We start from the raw sequence: 19407 nt of genomic DNA, 5'->3' as shown, positions 1-19407 counted from the left end.
GTTTTTCATTTTGAGGATGATAAATTATATGCGCATTTTAACTGAAAAGCGCTAAACATCAAAAAGTTTGTTTTATATGCTAGCAGCTTGTTCAACTTTGCTTTTTTTTACTTACAATGTTGTGTAAAGAGAAACCAGACTAAAGATTAAACATGAACATCATATTAGTGATTTTTTTAGCATTGTCACTCAATAAAAATGCTGCATTTCCAAAAGGTAAATATGAAATCTTATGATGTTTTTTTTTACTCGAAAAAAGAAAGTCAAAATAAAGGTTAACATTCGGAAAGCTATGCTAAATGGAACTTTGAAATCTTATTTGATGCATAACCAAGAGATAAAGGTTTAAGGTAACGATTGTTATATAAAGGCATAATAGTATACCTTTTACATCTGCCATTCTTAACCGTTAAATTTGTATTTAAAAGAATGATATGTTCTTTGTAATTATTTTGTTGTAATAGAGATTTTCAAAATATTATTTAAAAAAATTTGATTAATTTTAAGCAATCTGACCAAAACTAAAATTATTTAGATTTATTATGGTTTAGTCTTTTTCAGCGCTGATTGAACTTCTCAGTTGAATTTTATACAATGGGGTTTTTCGATGTCAATAAAAAAAATTAGATTTACATTTTTTTATATAATTTTCTGGAGAATTGAGAATTTTTAGGTTTGCCTTTCCTTCGACACGAAAATCGTTATGTGTTAGGATTTCATGCGCAAAAAAATCTATTTAATAAACTTAAAAAAATTTGTAGCCACTTTTATAACCAATCTTTGATATCTCTACCATCATTCAAAAATGTTATATATCACTTAATGTGATTAAATGGCAAAGCTGTATGTTTCCAAATACAATTGATAATTGCATTAAGTTGCATTTCGTAATTTTATAAAGATACTGTCAATAATAATGACGGCCATTCCACGTTGTCTGTGTGACGTTTGATTTTTCTTTCTTTTCAAAAACATCAGATTTCAAAGGCATAAGACTCCAAAATCATCAGCACTTGAAGTTAAAAACGAGGTATACGCTTTAAAAGGTTGCATAAAAATAACAAATTACTTCCATTTTCAATTTGTGTTAGCATTCAAGCAGTAACATCCTTACAAGTTTCACAAAGATTATTTTAATAATTATTATTTTTCTCGTCACACATTAAAATAGTTGATAAAGCATGCCTATAATGGGGAACTTTTATATTGATGTTTTGAAATGCTTTGAGTATCCAGATAATGTTTGACATGAACAAATATTTCTTGGCATTAAGCTTAATAAAATTAAATGGCCCAGTCTCAAACTAGCAAAACTTGGATTTACTTATTGAGAAATAAATGTGTTCATTTTTGAATATTTGATATGCTTCACTTAAAGTTATTGTGAAATTCCTTTTTTGCATTTTCTTTTTTACTTTATTACTTTTTAAAACAATGGTATCTTTTTTTTCGGGCGCTCAAAAAAACTTGTAACGCATACCTTCGTTTCATCATTAAGAGCATTAGTGTTAGGTGCATGTGTGAGGTTAATACCTGGAAAATCTATATTAAACTCTATTGCAAGTTGCTTAAAAAGAGTGGATTTTTTATAAGAAGAATTGTCATGTATGCTTTACCAGGTGTACAAGACGGTTTACAAGCAGTAGAGATGTTCTGGCGAGTTTTTGCATTTAATCTGGTGGTTTTTTGCATTCAATCTAACGATTTTAAAATTGATATCAATTTTATAATGCATGTTATGAATCGCTAGTAATTAAATTTAATTAAAATTAGTAAAAAATCACTTATCAAACTTTTTCATTTTACATTGTGTTTAATCAATAAAGGCTCATTAGAAAAAAATGATATTTTCAGAAATATTTTATTTATATACATTATATATATATATATATATATATATATATATATATATATATATATATATATATATATATATATATATATATATATATCTTTTAAAATCATATTCTTGTTATACGATATTTATATTTGTTAAATTTGATTAAAACGGCTGCGTATAAACTTTAATTATATAAAACTGTAATTATATATAATTACATCAAAATATATTTAAAACAAAAAGTTTATAACGCAGCCGTTTTAATCAAATTTAACATATATATATATATATATATATATATATATATATATATATATATATATATATATATATATATATATATATATATATATATATATATATATATATATATATATATATATAATCAATTTTAAAAAAACTTAAAAATATTGACTTTTTTTATTTTCATCTTAAAAACAATGGTTTTTAGGCGATTATAACTTAAAAAATATTTTTACGTAAATTGATTATTATTTTTGAAGTTTTTATATAATTTTGCTTCTTTTGAGTACAAGGTTGAAATACTTTAGAAAAACTTTTTTTTTCAAAATATTAGGGACCTGTCAAATTTAAAGGGTCTTGAGGCACCTCTAAAAACATTTTTTGTTCAAAAAAATTTTAAACCTAGTGTTTTTGTATTATATAGAACACATTTAGTTAAGTGCAGCAGACTATGTTAAAAAAAGTTGTTTTCGAACCACCCTAATGTGCTCACAAGCGTTCCTCATTCTTTCTAATAAATCGTTATTTCCGATCGGAGCTATTTTTCCTCTTGTAGTATTCTTAATTTTTGAGAATGTCTTATAAACTTATCCGCAAATAAAAAACTATAAAAAATGCTGAAAATGTAAAATTATGCTTTTTTTGTAACACTTTTATCAAAATTAGATAAATATTAAAAAATTTCATAAAAAGTAATAGAGCCTTAGTCTGCCTAATTTGTTTTTCAAAAGGATCAGGAATGACAGAAGTTTAAAAAGGAAGTGTGACATTGAACGGTATACATAAGTTCTTTTTGAAATCAATTGATTTGAACAATGAAAACTTTCCAAATGGCATATGTACTAAATGTTGAAAAGCATTAGAAAGACTTGAGAAAGGAGATAAAAACATTATTCTGAGTAAACCGATTTCTCTAAAGTAAAAGTTAGTATTCTAACCAGAAATCAATAATTCCATGTCTGTGACATCTGCGAAATTGCTTGAATTACAAATAATCCAGGATCAACATCTGAAAATAGAGGGTCAATCAAGTTAAGAAGAGTAAAGGGATTATCACCTGGAACAATAAAAATATATAAAAGGACCAGTGTTGTAATTGTATAACCCCGTCCTTTCACTCTAGCAACGAGAAGAGAGAGATTAGCCGAAGAACTTGAAAAAGGTAGGGCGAACCTTTTATTCTTGGTTCAACTTCTTAAACTTGAAATTTATATAAAATACCTGATATACGAATACTGAAAACATAGATGTAAATTTCTGTTGATATATTCAAATACACGAGATACCAAACTTCAATGCTCAAAAGTATTGAAAAGAAGATTCGAGAAGCAGGGAACTAAAACAAGGTTTCAGCCAAAGGTACAGCAGAAGCAGCTGAAAAATCGAAAACCCCTACAAAAGGGCTTTTTTCAATTGAAAAAATACCGATTTCGGAAATAAATAAATTTATAACACTTGTGGACTCAGTAATAGACAGGGAGTTATATAAAATTTCTATAAGCCATATGTTTTAAAAATTCATAGAAATTTTATTGAACTTTTTTTCCTAGGCTAAGTTCCATGGCCGACGACACGGGTTTCGAAGTGGAGGGGCACAACTGTCTATATCTAGAATTTTCTCTGAAAAAAAAATCTTTAGAAAAAAGTGTGTGTGTATGTGTGGGTGGGTTGGGGGGTGGATAGGGGGGAGGGGTGGGGGAGAGCACATGCTCCCTCCCTGCCCTGAGTTATTATTTTTTAAATTTGGAAGGAAAGAGACTTATTTGAAAGAAATGTAAGAGAGAAATTATGTAAAGAAAATAGGTTTTTAAATGATTATTTGATGTTACAGAAATAATTTTCAAAATGATTCCTGAAAATTGGTTTATTGTAAAAACATCAATAGATTGTTGAGACAGTAATAAAGGTGAGAAAATTGTGAAATGATTACATTCTAAAGGTTAACATTAAAGTTGGACATTAACGTTGGAGCGGATTTTGAAAAGTTTGTTTAAATATTTTTAAAAAGTGACAGAATGTTATGTCAAAAAAAAAAGTTTAGCTTTTAATTAGGATTAGGTAACGAAAAATACCAAGATAGTAGCGTTAACAAATGGTTTATTATTGGCTTAACAAAAAACGTAACTAAGTCTCATTGAAATCTTGATAAAATTTTAACAATTTTAAAGCTAAATGACTTCAAATTCTTTTTTGCTTTTAATATGAAAATATCCATTGTATTTTTTTGGAATTGAAAGTGCAACATCAACACATCCTTGTCCTTAGCATAACATTAGCAAAGAAAAAATGAAAGGTATTCAAACCCACGGTGAACTCAGAATTCTTGGAAGTATTCGTTCATCAGCTAATGCTTACAAAGCCGCTTGTAAAGATTATTTTAAAAATTCAGACTTTCAGCTGTATTTTATGTATTAAATAAATTTAAATGTAAACATTAATTTGCGTTGTTTAAACCATTATCTAATTGAAAACAATTGAATATATACCAAAAAGCCGATTTCAAGATTATATATATATATATATATTTTTCGTTAATTCACCTTCCCAAGGCCCAGTAGGCCACTACAGACGAGGAGGCTACTTAAATGTGGTTATAACCCTCTCTTAACTCTATAACTCCGAAACACGAACCTTAACAAACAAGACTGCTGCGCAGAGAAACAAGTTGAGCTTGGTACTATCAGATGGGGATCGAACTCAAAAGGACGTGGTGGGGATCGAACTCAGAACCTCTCGCTTATGAAGCGAACGCTCTACCACTACACCACCACTGCATTATATATATATATATATATATATATATATATATATATATATATATATATATATATACATATATATATATATATATATATATATATATATATATATATATATATATATATATATATATATATATATATATATATATATATATATATATATATATATATATATAAATACAAAACAAATAAATTTAATTCAGATAAAAGTTATATATAACGTTGTACAAACGTAAAATATAACGTTTAATCAACTTAAAATACAACGTTTCGCCAACGTAAAATACAACGTTGAATCAACGTAAAATAGTAGTTTTAAGATACTACGAAAAATAAACTTTTTTCCCCCAACATTTGGGACATTAGGTCTTGTTTTTTCAGGTGTATATTGATCCCAGGCTACAATCATTGTAATTTTTTGTAAAACATTCTTATTTGATACCAGAATCAATATTACAAAATTTAAAGTTTGTATCATCTCTCGAAGTTACTTTCTTGAATACCGAAAATTCAAGACCTTCCCATTAAACTCTTTTTTTTATAAAAAAAGACGTCGACAGAATATTTTCAAAATTTATATTAAAAATGTACAAAGTATCGTGGTTTCAAAAATACACATCGTGTCTGATGGACATTTTTTTAAAAATAAGTTACTTCCGCTACGGTGCACAGCGGGCCAGAATCGTCTAAAAATGGCCAATACTTTATTGGTTAAATATAGAGATATGATACATGTTTATTGAGGTTTTTAGGGTCAAGGATTTCATTTTTGGGCTCCATTTTAATTTTGGAGTGGTCATGATTAAACAAGTTGTTATTTTAGGGGTTTTCAAGGGTGGTCATGGGGTTTTTTGATGGTTTTTAAATTAGATGGGACATACTGTATATCTAAATATTGGTAACTGCTGTCTGAGAATTTAAATCTGGGCATATAAGTTCTTTAGTGGTCATGATCGCTCAAACGGTCATCTTAGTAGTGGTCGAGGTTGGTCGTAAGATGTCCCGATGTTTTTTAATTAGATGTGACATGTTGTATGTTTAAATATAGGTAACTACGGACAGGGAATTTGAAACTAGGCCTATTTGGTCTTCAAGAGTGGTCATGGTTATTTAGGTGATCATTTTGCAGCCGTGGCGCAGTGGTTAGAGCGCTTGCTTTGTAAGCAGGAGATCCAGGTTCGAAACGAGCTCTGGACAAATTTTCGCGTCACGGTAAGGAAGGAGGCGTGAACTTCCTGGTTAAATGCACTTCCACGGTGTTCTGTGACAAGACCGTAAGGACTTCTTGGGGCACCTAAATAAAAAAATTTTAGGGGTGGTCAAGGGTGGTCCTGGAATATTCCAAAGGTTTTTCAATTAGATGGTACATGTTGTATGTCTAAATATAAATAATAGGTATCAGGAAAATTAAATATGGCCATACTTGGTCTCCAGGAGTGGTTATAATTGCACAGGTAGGTGTGGTCATGGGTTGTCAAGATATTTTTGTGATTTTTTTTATTTTATGTACCTAATTTCTTTGATATTGTGAACATAAACAAATAACGTTCAATAAAGTTTAACTTTATTAACATATTTTTTTAAATATATTTATAAGAATCTGGGTGATGACATACACCATACATAAGTACATCAAGAGCCCTTGACTTTCTCAGGTTAATTGGAGTCTTTGGCTTTTCCCTGACTCCTTCTTATTCTGAACACCTTAGTAACCTAGCTGCAAATCATTTGATCATAAGATCATAATTTGTTTGAGGCCTGGAGAATTTCATTATGTTGTGCTCTCTGTTGTTTTAGTCTAAAACAATAATATTAGGGTGGGTAAAATGACTATTTTTCACAATTAAATTACTGTTTTTCCATTTCATGGGCATTATTTAAATAAACAAAACACATTTGATGCATTTAAAGTACAATTTTCTAGATAAAAATGATACTACTGTGATCAAAAAGTAAGATGAATTTTTTTATAAAATGAAAAATCTTTATTTATTCTTCCAAATCTGTATCGTCCCCCTCAAAATAATCCCCCCCGGCCCCAATGCACTTTTGCCAACGTTTTTTCCAGTCTTCGAAGCATGCCGAAAAGTCCTCGGTAGGGATAGCCTTCAATGCGCGTGCCGATTCACGTTGGATCTCTTCAATGGACTCAAAATGATTTCCCCGGAGTGGTCTCTTGAGCTTTGGGAACAGCCAGAAGTCACACGGTGCTAAGTCGGGCGAATACGGTGGTTGTGGAGCAACATGGGTAGAGTTTTTGGCGAAAAATTCACGAAGAACCAGTGCTGTGTGCGAAGGCGCATTATCGTGGTGCAAAATCCAAGAGTTATTGGCCCATAATTCTGGTCTCTTTTTGCGAATAGCTTCACGCAAACGTCGCATAACGCTTAAATAATATTCCTTGTTGACAGTTTGGCCAGTTGGAAGGAATTCGTAGTGCACGACACCACAATAATCAAAGAAAACAGTCAACATGACCTTGATTTTTGAGCGACTTTGACGTGGTTGCTTCGGTCTCGGCTCGCCTTTTTCACGGTATTCACTCGATTGGTCGGTTGTTTCAGGGTCGTATGCGTAGACCCAAGTCTCATCGCCAGTAATAATTTGTTTGTAGACGTCTTGATAGTCAGAAAGCATTGCTTCACACGTTTTAACGCGACGCTCTTTTTCAAAGAAATTGAGAAATTTCGGCACCAAACGTGATTTGAGTCTTCTGAGGCCCAAATGATTCTTCAAAATCGCTTGCACTGACCCAAATGATATTCCAACCATGTCAACAAGGTCTCGAATGGTTAACCGACGATTTGCAAGCACCAATTCTTTGATTTTGTTGATGTGGCAATCATCAATCGAAGTCGATGGTCGTCCGGAGCGTTCCAAGTCATCAAAACGTTCTCGGCCTTCTTTGAAGTCTTTGTACCACTTGTAAAAATTTTTTTGAGACATAGTCTCTTCACCGAAGGCCTTTTGCAACATTCGATACGTTTCAGCAGCAGAGATATCATTCCGCAAACAAAATTTAATAGCACTTCTTTGCTCAACAAAATTAGACATCGTGAAAATCACCGAATGCACTTTTGGTACTTCAGAAACAAGCGTAAACAAAAAAAAAATAATTATGAGTTTGACATGTAATTTGGCGCAAATGTTAATGACATTCCTACCAACTTAAAAATAAAAAAGATTGGACAATTCGAATAAGGCGGGAAGTTTAAATTAAAAATTCACCTTACTTTTTGATCACAGTAGTATTTTAGAAAAGTTATTTCGACGACATTAAAACTAAAAGTACTAGATGATCTAGTTGTCTTGCTTTTAACACAGCGAGAAATTAAAAAACTTTTTTTTCTCGTAAACAAACCAATTTTAACTCTTTACTAAACTAAACTCTTCTTTTACATAAATAAAAACTTTTTGCATGCATAAATACAAGTAATAAATGTTCTCTTCAGTGACAGATCCAGTATTTTTTGGTGTTTGAGATAACTTCCAGACATGAAGCAAGCTCTCAACATTTGTATGTTTATACTTATGTCAAATAACGATGCTTCGCAAAAAATTGCGATGATTGGAGAATAATCCCTAAAATTTCGTCATTTTTGAAGTAAAATTGATATACTAAGCTTAAAAATTACAGTAGGTAAAAAGTTATACCAGTTTCAGAGAGCTGGGGGTCTCTAGATTACAAAAAGAAATTACTCCAATATAAAATTTGGTTTGAAGGGTTTTGCTCACCTCTGGCCCACTGTGCAATGTGGATACGACATAAAGTTAAGACACATAACACAAAAACTATAAAAATTTAAATTTAAATAACTGCTCATTTTTATCGCCTTTTTTTAATCACAAGTAGTTTGTAAATATTTGTTTAAAATAACAATATAAATAATAAAATAATATTCTTGCGCTAGAATAAAAAAATATTACTATAAGTGTTACGACGTGACAAGTCACAGCGTGAAAAACTTAGAGCAGATCAAACAGAATTTTCTTTATGAAAAACAACTAAACTAGTATAATGCTTTTGCAACTTGAACAACAAGATCTCGATCTATATTTTACGTCAGACAAATATATATAGAATTTTTTCAAAGTTTAAAAAAAAAATTTGACTCTATTTAAAATTTAAAAATCCAAAAAATGTTGTTAAAGATTAAGCATCAATTCCTAAATTTCTTTAAAAACCTGTTTCCAAAAAAATAGAAAGTTATTTTTATTTAAGTGGCATCATTTTTTATGCAAAACTTGCAGTTTTTGTTTGTGGTGGCAAAGAAAACATATTTTTGGTTATTCAGAAGTAAGCATTGAATCATAGATTTTTTAATGCTAAAAATGGTTCATAGAAAGTATTTTCTGCAATTCTTTGCAAAATTTAAATTTAACATGACCATATTGGTCACGTTAAACTTAAATTGAATGGGGCAAGATGGCTTTTCATATAACAACTCAACAAAAAAAAACTTAAAAATGAGTGATAACGAAAATGTATTAAGACTTGTATTTAAAACGCCAAATTATTTTCTTTAACATTAATAACGCAATTTTATACGCTTAAGTTTACTTTTTGCGCTTAAAAAAATACATCGGTTTCGGTTATCCATAATAAATGATGTCCTTCGGGTGTAACATTTTTATGACGTTTTTTTACGACACGTGTTTACGACGTGTTTATTTTACGACACGTGTTTATTTTGAGTTACTATAAATTTTTTTTTACAATTTAAATTCTTTTTTAATCACAAGTCTTATATCAAAAAGCATGTTTTAAAAAATATGTTTTCAACCACTGATCTCAAAATATAACTGGATAGCTGGTTCTATTGTTTTTTCCGAAAAAAGTTGAAGCTAAAATTGGCCTCCCAAGATGGCGGCGATTTTAGTTCCTAGCGGTGAAACCGATATACATTTTAAATGGCTATATTAAATTACAAAAAAAAATAATTAAATAAGCTTATAAATTTGTTAAAAATAAAAGAAAACAAATGAATGTTATAAATTTTAGAGAAAAAAAGAAATTATTTTTTTTGGGAACTAAAAACTATAAGTCTTATAGTTTTTAATTCCCGACGCTGTATGCTAGAAGGTTAATAACATAACAGTATGATAAACGGCAATCATTTCTACCCTCTACATTCTCTACTACTATATTCTCTATTTTTTGTAGCAAGATGCCATTTTGTACAAATTCTACATGAACTGTAACTGAGTGCTGTGAGTATACAAAAACTTAGGGGTTCCTTCTAGAATTATATTATACTTGAATTCTATTATTGCATAAACTATTTGAATAAAATATTATTAAGTGTCACTTATACTGGTAAAAAAAAACCAGGTCTGAATTATAGTTATTTATAATAAGTTTTAAAACAAATAAAAAGTAAATAATAGTTTCTTATAGTTTGAAGGATAATCACGCAATACAATTGAAGAAACAAATGTATATAAAAATACATTTGTTTAAAAAAAATTTATTTATATCTTTATATAGAAATGTTCAAAACATTTCCTCCTCTTTGAAATATCTCCTTAACTTTAATTAAATATCCTGCTTACTTGCTGTTAAGTATTATGGTTATATATTACAGCTTGCAGACTTTTTTATATTAATGAACTGTAAATAGCTGTTAAATAATTTTATAAATATGTTGTTGAGTTTATTTGCATAATAGATTGATTATATGACATTAATTCAAGAAAATGATTTGCTAAAGAATATCATTAGTCTTAAAGAGATTACTGCTACACAAATGATCTTGTATAATCGAAAAACTGATTTCATTGGATATTTGGCACCAATTTAATCTGCTCAAGGTATTTCTTGACTGGGTTGAAAAAGAAGGTTCACCATTAAATTATTTATTATCATATAAGTTCAGTCAAAACCATCTAGAGCTCTTTTTTGGTGCTGTGAGATCTGCAGAAATGTTTAACAGCAATATCAATTGCCAACAATTCACATATAAATAACTTTTTATGCAAAGTACCGTTCAATTTTCAAATGAAAACTGCAGCATCAGAGATAAAACTCATATATATGTTTTAGACGACTCTTTTGGTGATTTTAGTACTAAAATATCTTTTACTGAAATTAAATTAATAAGAAAATATGATTTGTTGGAAAGAGAACCAACAGCTAGTGATCACGATAATGCAGATATTCCAAACTGCAACAATCTATTTGAATACAAAAAAACTTTGATCCCATATATTGCTGGATACGTAGATAAAATGACTTCAAAAAAAAATATCCTCCCTTTTCATTTAAAACAAAATAGCTTTTTAAAATTCAAATACATAGGAAGTTTGATTAAACCAACCATAAGTGTTATATGCAAAGAAACAGAAAGCTGTTTCCAAATTAATTGGTTGTTTTAATAGATAGCCTCTTTCCAAATGAAATTGGAATTCAAATTGCATTAGCAAGTGCTGCTTTGAGATCAGTCGATTTCTTGAAAATAATAATTGATCTAGCTCCTCATGTTTGACTCAACTATAAGTAATAACAATATATTTTCCTTGTTTTAGCTCATTTGGCAGTTTGGCTGCCAAATTAACTAGAAATATATGTATATATATATATATATATATATATATATATATATATATATATATATATATATATATATATATATATATATATATATAAAATAAAATAGTACAAGACACAAATAACTATATAATTAAATTCTAGAAGGAACCCCTGAGTTGTGTGTACTCACAGAGCTCAGCTAATAGTTCATGCAGCATTTGAAAATTTGTGATATCTATTTAAAAAACTAATTTCATAATAGTTTATTTTAAAAAGATACTTAGCTGCCTACCATGCAGTTATGTTATCAACCTTCTAACACACAGCATTGGGTAGTTAAGAACTACCCAATGCTGTTTTTCAACTTTTAAGTAATTTTTACGCAGCTAAAGTACAAAAAATAAATTTAATAAAAAAAAATTTTTCTATTATCTTTAATCGAGAGTGACTTATACTACTTTGCTTTACTAAAAAAATATTTTATATTCAAAAACAAGTAACCATTCTAATGTAATAAAGTGTAAAATCTTTAAATAAATCTTTAAATAAAATCTTTTATTAAAACTTTTGTTACAGTTAAGAACAAACATTTCTCCAATATTTTAGAAAAGAACACTTTACCTATTGGTATTATATCTGAAGACGCTTATGTTCATAGTGAGACTTTATTCAACATCTAAAAGGACGTGTTTGAAAGTTAAGATCTTTGAAAGTTAAAATAGTATAACTTTGGTTGGGGTTAATAGGTTTTCCATATTTGAGGAGATGTCCTATGAAATATAAAAACCGTAGTTTTTTTCAATAACTTAATTAACTTTGTTTTTACTTGAATATGCTTTCATTCCGTTTATACATGAGCAGCATTAGGAACTTATAAGATTCAATTTTTGCAATCATTAATTCAGAAAACCCTTAGTTTAAGAAAATAAACATAAGTCAGCTTTTATTGAAAGTTCAGCTAATAAATCTTTGAAAATTACGACTGAACCGCCATTTCGACCGCCTCCTCCAGATCTAATCAAAAAAAAAAAAAATTTTAATTTTATTTAGATGTCCCAAGAAGTCCTTACGGACTTATCACAGAGCACCGCGGATGAGCATTTAATTGGAAGTTCATGCTTCCTTCCTAATCGATGTCGCAAAACTTGCTCAGAGGTGGGTTTTGAACCACAGATCCTTTGTTTCTGAGGCAAGTAAAGTTGTTTGCGTAATATTTAACGGCTCCAGTTAAATATTACGCAATTCTAGAAGGAACCCCTAAGTTTTTGTATACTCAGCCGTAAAATATTACGCAATTTTATTACATTAAAAGTTTAGTTTAAACTAAAATATAAACTAAAACTTTGTATAGAATAAAAAAGTAGACTGGAAATTTGCATAATCACTATTCCGGTCGTATGATCATTTAAACCAACAGAATAACAAAAACTACATAATTATTTTATATAATTATGCTTATCATGTGTTATTTATGGTTTTTAATCAAATGTTTATGTTTTGTGTAAAGCAGTTTGAATCTATTGTTGGAGCTCTTCCTTAAGCTATTTCATTAACATGTTTTAAATTTTTAAAGGAATCCGCCATTTAACTTAAAGAGGTTTTCGGCTGCTTCTGATTTTTACATGTTGACTCCAGGGTGCCCTCAGATCCGTTTTGGTTAAAAAAGTGTTAAAAAGTATTACTTTATTGTTGTAAAATTGTGAAGAAGTTAAATATATATTACTAAAATTAAAAATGTTTATCGTGTATACACAGTTGCCCAAAAAGGAGTCCTAACCTCTTTGGAAAAAAAATCTGAAAAATTCCTTGGGGTAATTTTATTGGTATTGGAAACCACTTTAATGTAAAAATTAAAAAATTTTTAGTTACGTCCACAGAAGGAAACTGCATTTAAAATTTTTACCTAATTACACCAAAAAACTTTATTTTCAAAATGCGTCTCCACTGCTAAAAGTAACTAAATAAACTTTTCTAAGCTTTAAATTTTGCATATATTTTCAAACAACATTCCAGAAAACTGATTTTTTGATTAAAAGAGATATTTTTAAGTGTAACTTTGATTTAATGGTGAAAAAAATTCCAGCTGGTATTTGCAATCTATGTAAAAGCAAACAACAACGAGTTTATTCTAGTATCAATTTACAGATATCACACTTGCACAATTTCAAATCAATCATCATTAAGCCATCTACAAGATATTCTTATACTTGCCAACGTATATAATCTGTAGGGTCGCCAAATCAAAACTCAAAGAAAATCTGCTACAGGTTGAGCTTAATAACAATGGAACCAAAATACATTAGTCTTCCTGAAACTGACCGTATCCCTTTTTTTTATCATTCTAATCAGCTGAAAAATCTCAGTAATAGTATATTTTTGTGTATGTGTTAACTTATTTTTGTCAGAATGTCTACTTACAGTCTCAAATTTTGATTGGTTAAAGCTAATTAGTAATTCAGTTTATATTTGGGTGACAATTTTTTTTGAATTTTTACCTATTTTTGGAATTTAAAACACCACTATGTAAAAAGCTGTTCTATGTTAACTTAGAAGTTCATAAAAAATTTTTAGCTTAAAAGTCTAAGAGGAAGAGCTTTATGTAAAACTTGAGTTTTATGTCAATAACACATTTTTACCTGCTTTTTGAGTTATAATTTCAAAAACAATGGTATATAAAATAAAAACAACTGCATAAATACATTTTCTAAATATTTTAATCTACATTTATTAAAGATCGCTTAATTCTATCTAGGAAATATTTGTAGATTAGTAATTTGCGATGTTGTCTGATTACTAATAGCATATTTTGTCGCTGTTCTTTGTTTTGAGATGAGCCAACAAATTACTGGATTATTCCAATATTTCTTTCGGCACAATCAAGTTTTTAATAAAAAAAATAACAAAGTTATTGTAAGATTCAATTGTTTTTGTCATTAATATTTATTACTTTCATTACTGCTGTTTTTGTAACTACTATTATTATTACAATTATTATAAATACTACTATTTTTGCTGTTACTTTTATTATATTAATGAATAAAGTTATTATTGTTATTATTATTTTTTAAATTAATATTAATAATTTAATTATTTGGTGTCACTCCTTTGATCAGAATTCTGCATGAGTGACTCCTTTCTCAACCAATTATTTATATTTATTCTTAATAATTATATTTTGGTTTTATTATTTATAATGTTATAGATATTCTTATCATTTTTATTATTGTTAATTTTTATTATTGTTATTGTTAATATTATTATTTTTATTAATATATTATTGTAATTATATAATTGTATATTTTGAGGAAAATAAATATCTTGCTCTTGTTCTTGTTCTTGTTTAAGATCCTTTAGGTTTTCGATTAAAAAAAAAAAAAGTTATTGTAACACTCAAGATCCTTTAAGTTGTCTTCAGTACGAATAATATATAACCAAACCTCAATCTCACTAACTAAATCCAGTTTTATAAAAATAAACCTACTTTCCTCTGTAATCAAATCTTTCAATTGAGTGTTATCATTGAGAACAACAACCATTTGCTTTTCAAAGTTTATAAGTTGAATTTAGGCATTTTATGCTGAAGTAAAGTTTCTAAAATGTTTGATTTAGTTTGCAAATCTAGACGTGAATCAGCTAAAACCATAATAACTGTTTAAGGAGACAAGTACCAAGAGTAAGTTTGCTAATTCTTCAACAGCGCCTTACCTGCCTTAATGTTCTACCTTTTTGTATAATTTTATGCGTTATTGAAAGCTCTTAAGTCATTTAAAACAGAATGCCTAGCAAGTCTAAACTTCAAGAACGTGGATGCATGGAAAATTCCGATTATAAAAAACATCTTAGAAACATTTTCTTTTTGTTGTTTAAGTAGATAATCGATTACTTTGATGAACTTTCAAGAGCTAGGTGATATATTGAATCTGCAATAAAACGAGCTGCATGTTTGCATGTGTGCATGCAAACGAGCAAATTTTAAATTTTTTAACTTATCAGAGTTTATGCTAAAATTAAAAGCAAGATATTCTACAAGGTGTCCCTTGGAAAAGTTGTCTTGTTCAAAGAAAGCTCTATAAAACTCTTTGCTTCAAAATACAAACTGTATATGCCTGAGCGAAAAGTGAGTGATTTCTCAAAAAACCTTTTAAATCAATATTTAGCATCAGAAGTAGAAATTAATGGCAAAAGTTCCTCCCATTACTTCCTTAAGTCGGAATAAATTTTATTATTTGGGACTTTGCTTTTAATCCTAGTTATAGATTTGTAAACCTATTTAACGTGTAGTGTAATATGATGTCTACACATTAACCAAAGCAGTGGTTTTTTTAACAATTCTTGTTAAAAGCATAATTGTTCCATCCAATCTACCTGTATTTGTGGCAGTAGTGTCAGTGCAAACTGCAAAAGCGTAGTCGAGTATTTCAAAATACTCATACATGTTTTGTATAACTAAAACCCGATCAAGTGCTTTTCCAGTTTTACTTTGTACAACTCCTATAAAAAGATCTTTATGCCCTAATTCTGGGCTTGTAACAGAAACATCAATTCGGTCACGGTTAATTTATGTTTCAATTTTTCTTCAATATGGCTAACTACTTTACCATTAATATGGAGAACAAGTTTTTTTTTTACCTATTTATTCATCTCTATAGTTTTCTCGTATTTCAATACCTTTGTGTGCTATAGTTTTATAGCGCTTCTGTCTTACAGTCTCTCTATTTAATTTTATTTTTCTCCTAAGTAGTTCATTGCACCGACAATAATTATTGTTTGATCTCTGTAAATGATCCCTTTTTGTACACTTAAACATATTGTTGCTGCTATAAGGTCATCTCTAATAATACCGTTATGATCAGTAATGACAGTTGCATGTGTTTGTTTTTCTTTATTAACTTTAAGTATTTAGAGAACTAGAACTGTTTTCACTCTGCTTTAAAACTCATATGTATATATATATATATATATATATATATATATATATATATTTTTGTGTGTGTGTGTGTGTGTGTGTGTGTGTGTGTGTGTGTGTGTGTGTGTGTGTGTGTGTGTGTGTGTGTGTGTGTGTGTGTGTGTGTGTGTGTGTGTGTGTGTGTATGAACTCATATATATATATATATATATGTAAATTATGTTAGTGTATTTTACAAATAGAGTGCTCAATGTTCTTAAAAAACAGAGCAATAATAAATTAGTAAAAAGCAATGATGATCCAGCAATGATGAAACTTCAAATAGAAAAAAAAGTTAGATAAGTGTTTTTTACTAATTTACTAATTTATATATATATATATATATATATATATATATATATATATATATATATATATATATATATATATATATATATATATGTATGTATATATATATATATATATATATATATATATATATATATATACATATATATATATATATATATATATATATATATATATATATGTATACATATATATATGTATACATATATATATATGTATACATATATACATATATATATATATATATATATATATATATATATATATATGTATACATATATATATGTATACATATATATATATACATAATTATATATATATATATATATATATATATATATATATATATATATATATATATATATATATATATATATATATATATATATATATAGATATTTACAGCAAATAAACAACCAACAATTACAGCAAATAAGTACCTTCTAAACATAAACTTGCTTATTTGCAATTGGGTTTCACTTCCAAGCCATAATAAGCTGAAAGGCATTTACCTACTTCAAGGCATACAATGATATCTTCTTCATTTTCAACTATATGTTTACAAGCGCCATCTGCCACTATTTTCTTCCAGTATTCTTCATACCTTACGTATCTCTCCATTCACCTTTCAACTCTTGCTTCTAATTCCTTATCTCTAATGTGACTAATGAACTGAACTCTTTCATTCCTCTTATCTTCAATAAATGAAAGACCTTGGTTATAGTCTTTTTTTTTCAAGGCGTATCAATACTCTGACGAATTAGTTTTTTTATGTTTTCTTTGCCTATATCAAAAAAACCTTTTATTATATTCCAAAAAAAGATTACATACAGTTATATAATAAAATACTCTACACATTAAAATTAAGTATATTATATCACTATAGAAATCCACATATTACAAAATAATGTTAAAATGTCTTTACATAAAACTGTATAACTTTTTGTTTTTTGGTTTATATCTTCTAAGCTATTTTTTGTTGTTTTACCATAAGCTGACATTTTTTGTGAAGTTTTAAAAATTTTTCAAGAATTTTTTATTCAGAAATTAAATTGTTGCTAAATCCGCAAAGTTTCCAAAGATTTTCTATTTTTTCGAGAAGTTTTCATTTTCTCGCTGACATGTAGTGTTTTCTTTACATACCGAATCAAAATTTTTGCCAGTTACACATGCAAAGTTTGTATTTAAGCTTTTAAATCGATTAGATCTAGAACTGATAAGCTGTTGGTAATGTCTTAAAACTATTCCATTGGTAGGGAGCTGATAAGGTGGCAATTCGGGAATAGGTTATTTAAGTAGATACAACGGTCTTCTGGCACTTGCATCTAAATTATATAAAATAAAAGTTTTTTTTTTGCTTTTTCCATCCTGATCTGTAAATGTGATATTTAATTAGTTTTTTAAAATTAAAATGAGCAGGAAATATTCATTTTATTTGTTCTTAACAAAGAATAATCGAGCTTAATATTAACAAAAAGTAAAAACAAATAGAAAAAATGACAAATGTTTTAAAAATCAATATTTAAATAAGGCACTTAAGTCAAAAACTACTTTTTAAGACATTTTTGAATTTGCATTGAAATGGAGAACAACATAAAATGGAGTGGTAATTTTAAATTTGTTTTTCATTGTCAACCTAGTGTATATATTTACAAATATATGAACATATTTTTGAAAAAAGTTGTGTATTAAAGAATGCCATATTGAAGAATTAAATTTTAATGCCAATTTCTTTTGATTTTTTATTAGTATTGAAATATGTTCAAAAATATATTTCAATACTAATAAAATAGTAATAGTAATAAATATATACAAAAACTCAATTAACCTAATTTTGACCCTATAGGAATGTTGGTTTGTGACTTTTGACAGCGGAAACACATTTGAAAAATATAGGTTTTTGGTCTATTTAGCTTTAAATGCGATTTCTTCTTGAGAACGTAATTAATAAGTTTTAATTGTCGCTGTAAAGTGTCGCCAAAACCTATAGAATCACCCCTCGAAAAAATTTTGGCTCGTTTCTGAAGAGATTTTTAGAGACTATATAAGAACTGAAAATATAGACATGTACATTTTATCGTGTATATTTTTACAACTGTGTATATTTTTTTAGATCTTGCATTGTAGTAATTTTCTGCGTGCTTAAGGGTAGAGAAGGTAAAATAAAGAAGATAAAAATAAAACTACACGTTAATAAAGTATATATAGCCAAATAAACTAAAAAAAAGTTGTTTTTTTGTAAAATAAATCCGTTGTATTTTTTTATGCTTTGCAATTTCAAAACGTTAAAACAGTTTTTTTTAATCAAAACAGTTCTTTTGTTCTTTATTAATAAATATTAAAAAATATTTAAGACTTTTAAAGTTTTAAATACTTTTATTTTTAAAGAATTATTTTATTTGCGTGTAAAATAAGCAAGAGTTTTAAAAGAATGCATAACCTTTCTGCAAATTTTCAACGCATAGCTCTCCGGATTAAAACTTTTTTCAAAGTACCATGAAAAAAAAAAAAACGCTTTATTGCTCTAAGTTACTTTAAAAGTGTAAACTTTCATTCAATTTTTATAACATTTTAGGTCAAGTATCTTTCAGTTCGAATACCGAGACAAATGCACAGCTATCTCCATTAGCCGAAGAACAGTCCACTGCTGATTCAATTGAACCTTTAAAAATTGTGATACCAGCAAATATTACTATTACTCAAGGCATGTGAAATTATTTTAGGATTTTTAAATTATATGAAATGCGTGAACCATTTGAAAAAAAAATTTATATATTAA

General features: G+C 28.0%; 1 protein-coding gene across 2 annotated transcripts in view; it reads left to right on the top strand.

The window, feature by feature from the left end:
- Window positions 1–19407, top strand: part of LOC105845880 (uncharacterized) — a 49162-nt gene continuing 29755 nt past the window's right edge. The window contains exons 1-2 of one of the 2 annotated variants that reach the window (XM_065814191.1): window positions 1–216; window positions 19204–19332. In XM_065814191.1, the coding sequence (XP_065670263.1) occupies window positions 153–216; window positions 19204–19332 (193 nt within the window). In that variant the 5' untranslated portion in view covers window positions 1–152. The remainder of the gene's footprint in view (window positions 217–19203; window positions 19333–19407) is intronic. The other variant, XM_065814192.1, reaches the window with a different exon arrangement.

This window comes from Hydra vulgaris, chromosome 12 (genome assembly GCF_038396675.1).
Source record: "Hydra vulgaris chromosome 12, alternate assembly HydraT2T_AEP".
NCBI lineage: Eukaryota > Metazoa > Cnidaria > Hydrozoa > Anthoathecata > Hydridae > Hydra > Hydra vulgaris.
Note: the sequence above shows the minus strand (reverse complement) of the source record. Positions and strands in the feature narration are given on the sequence as shown.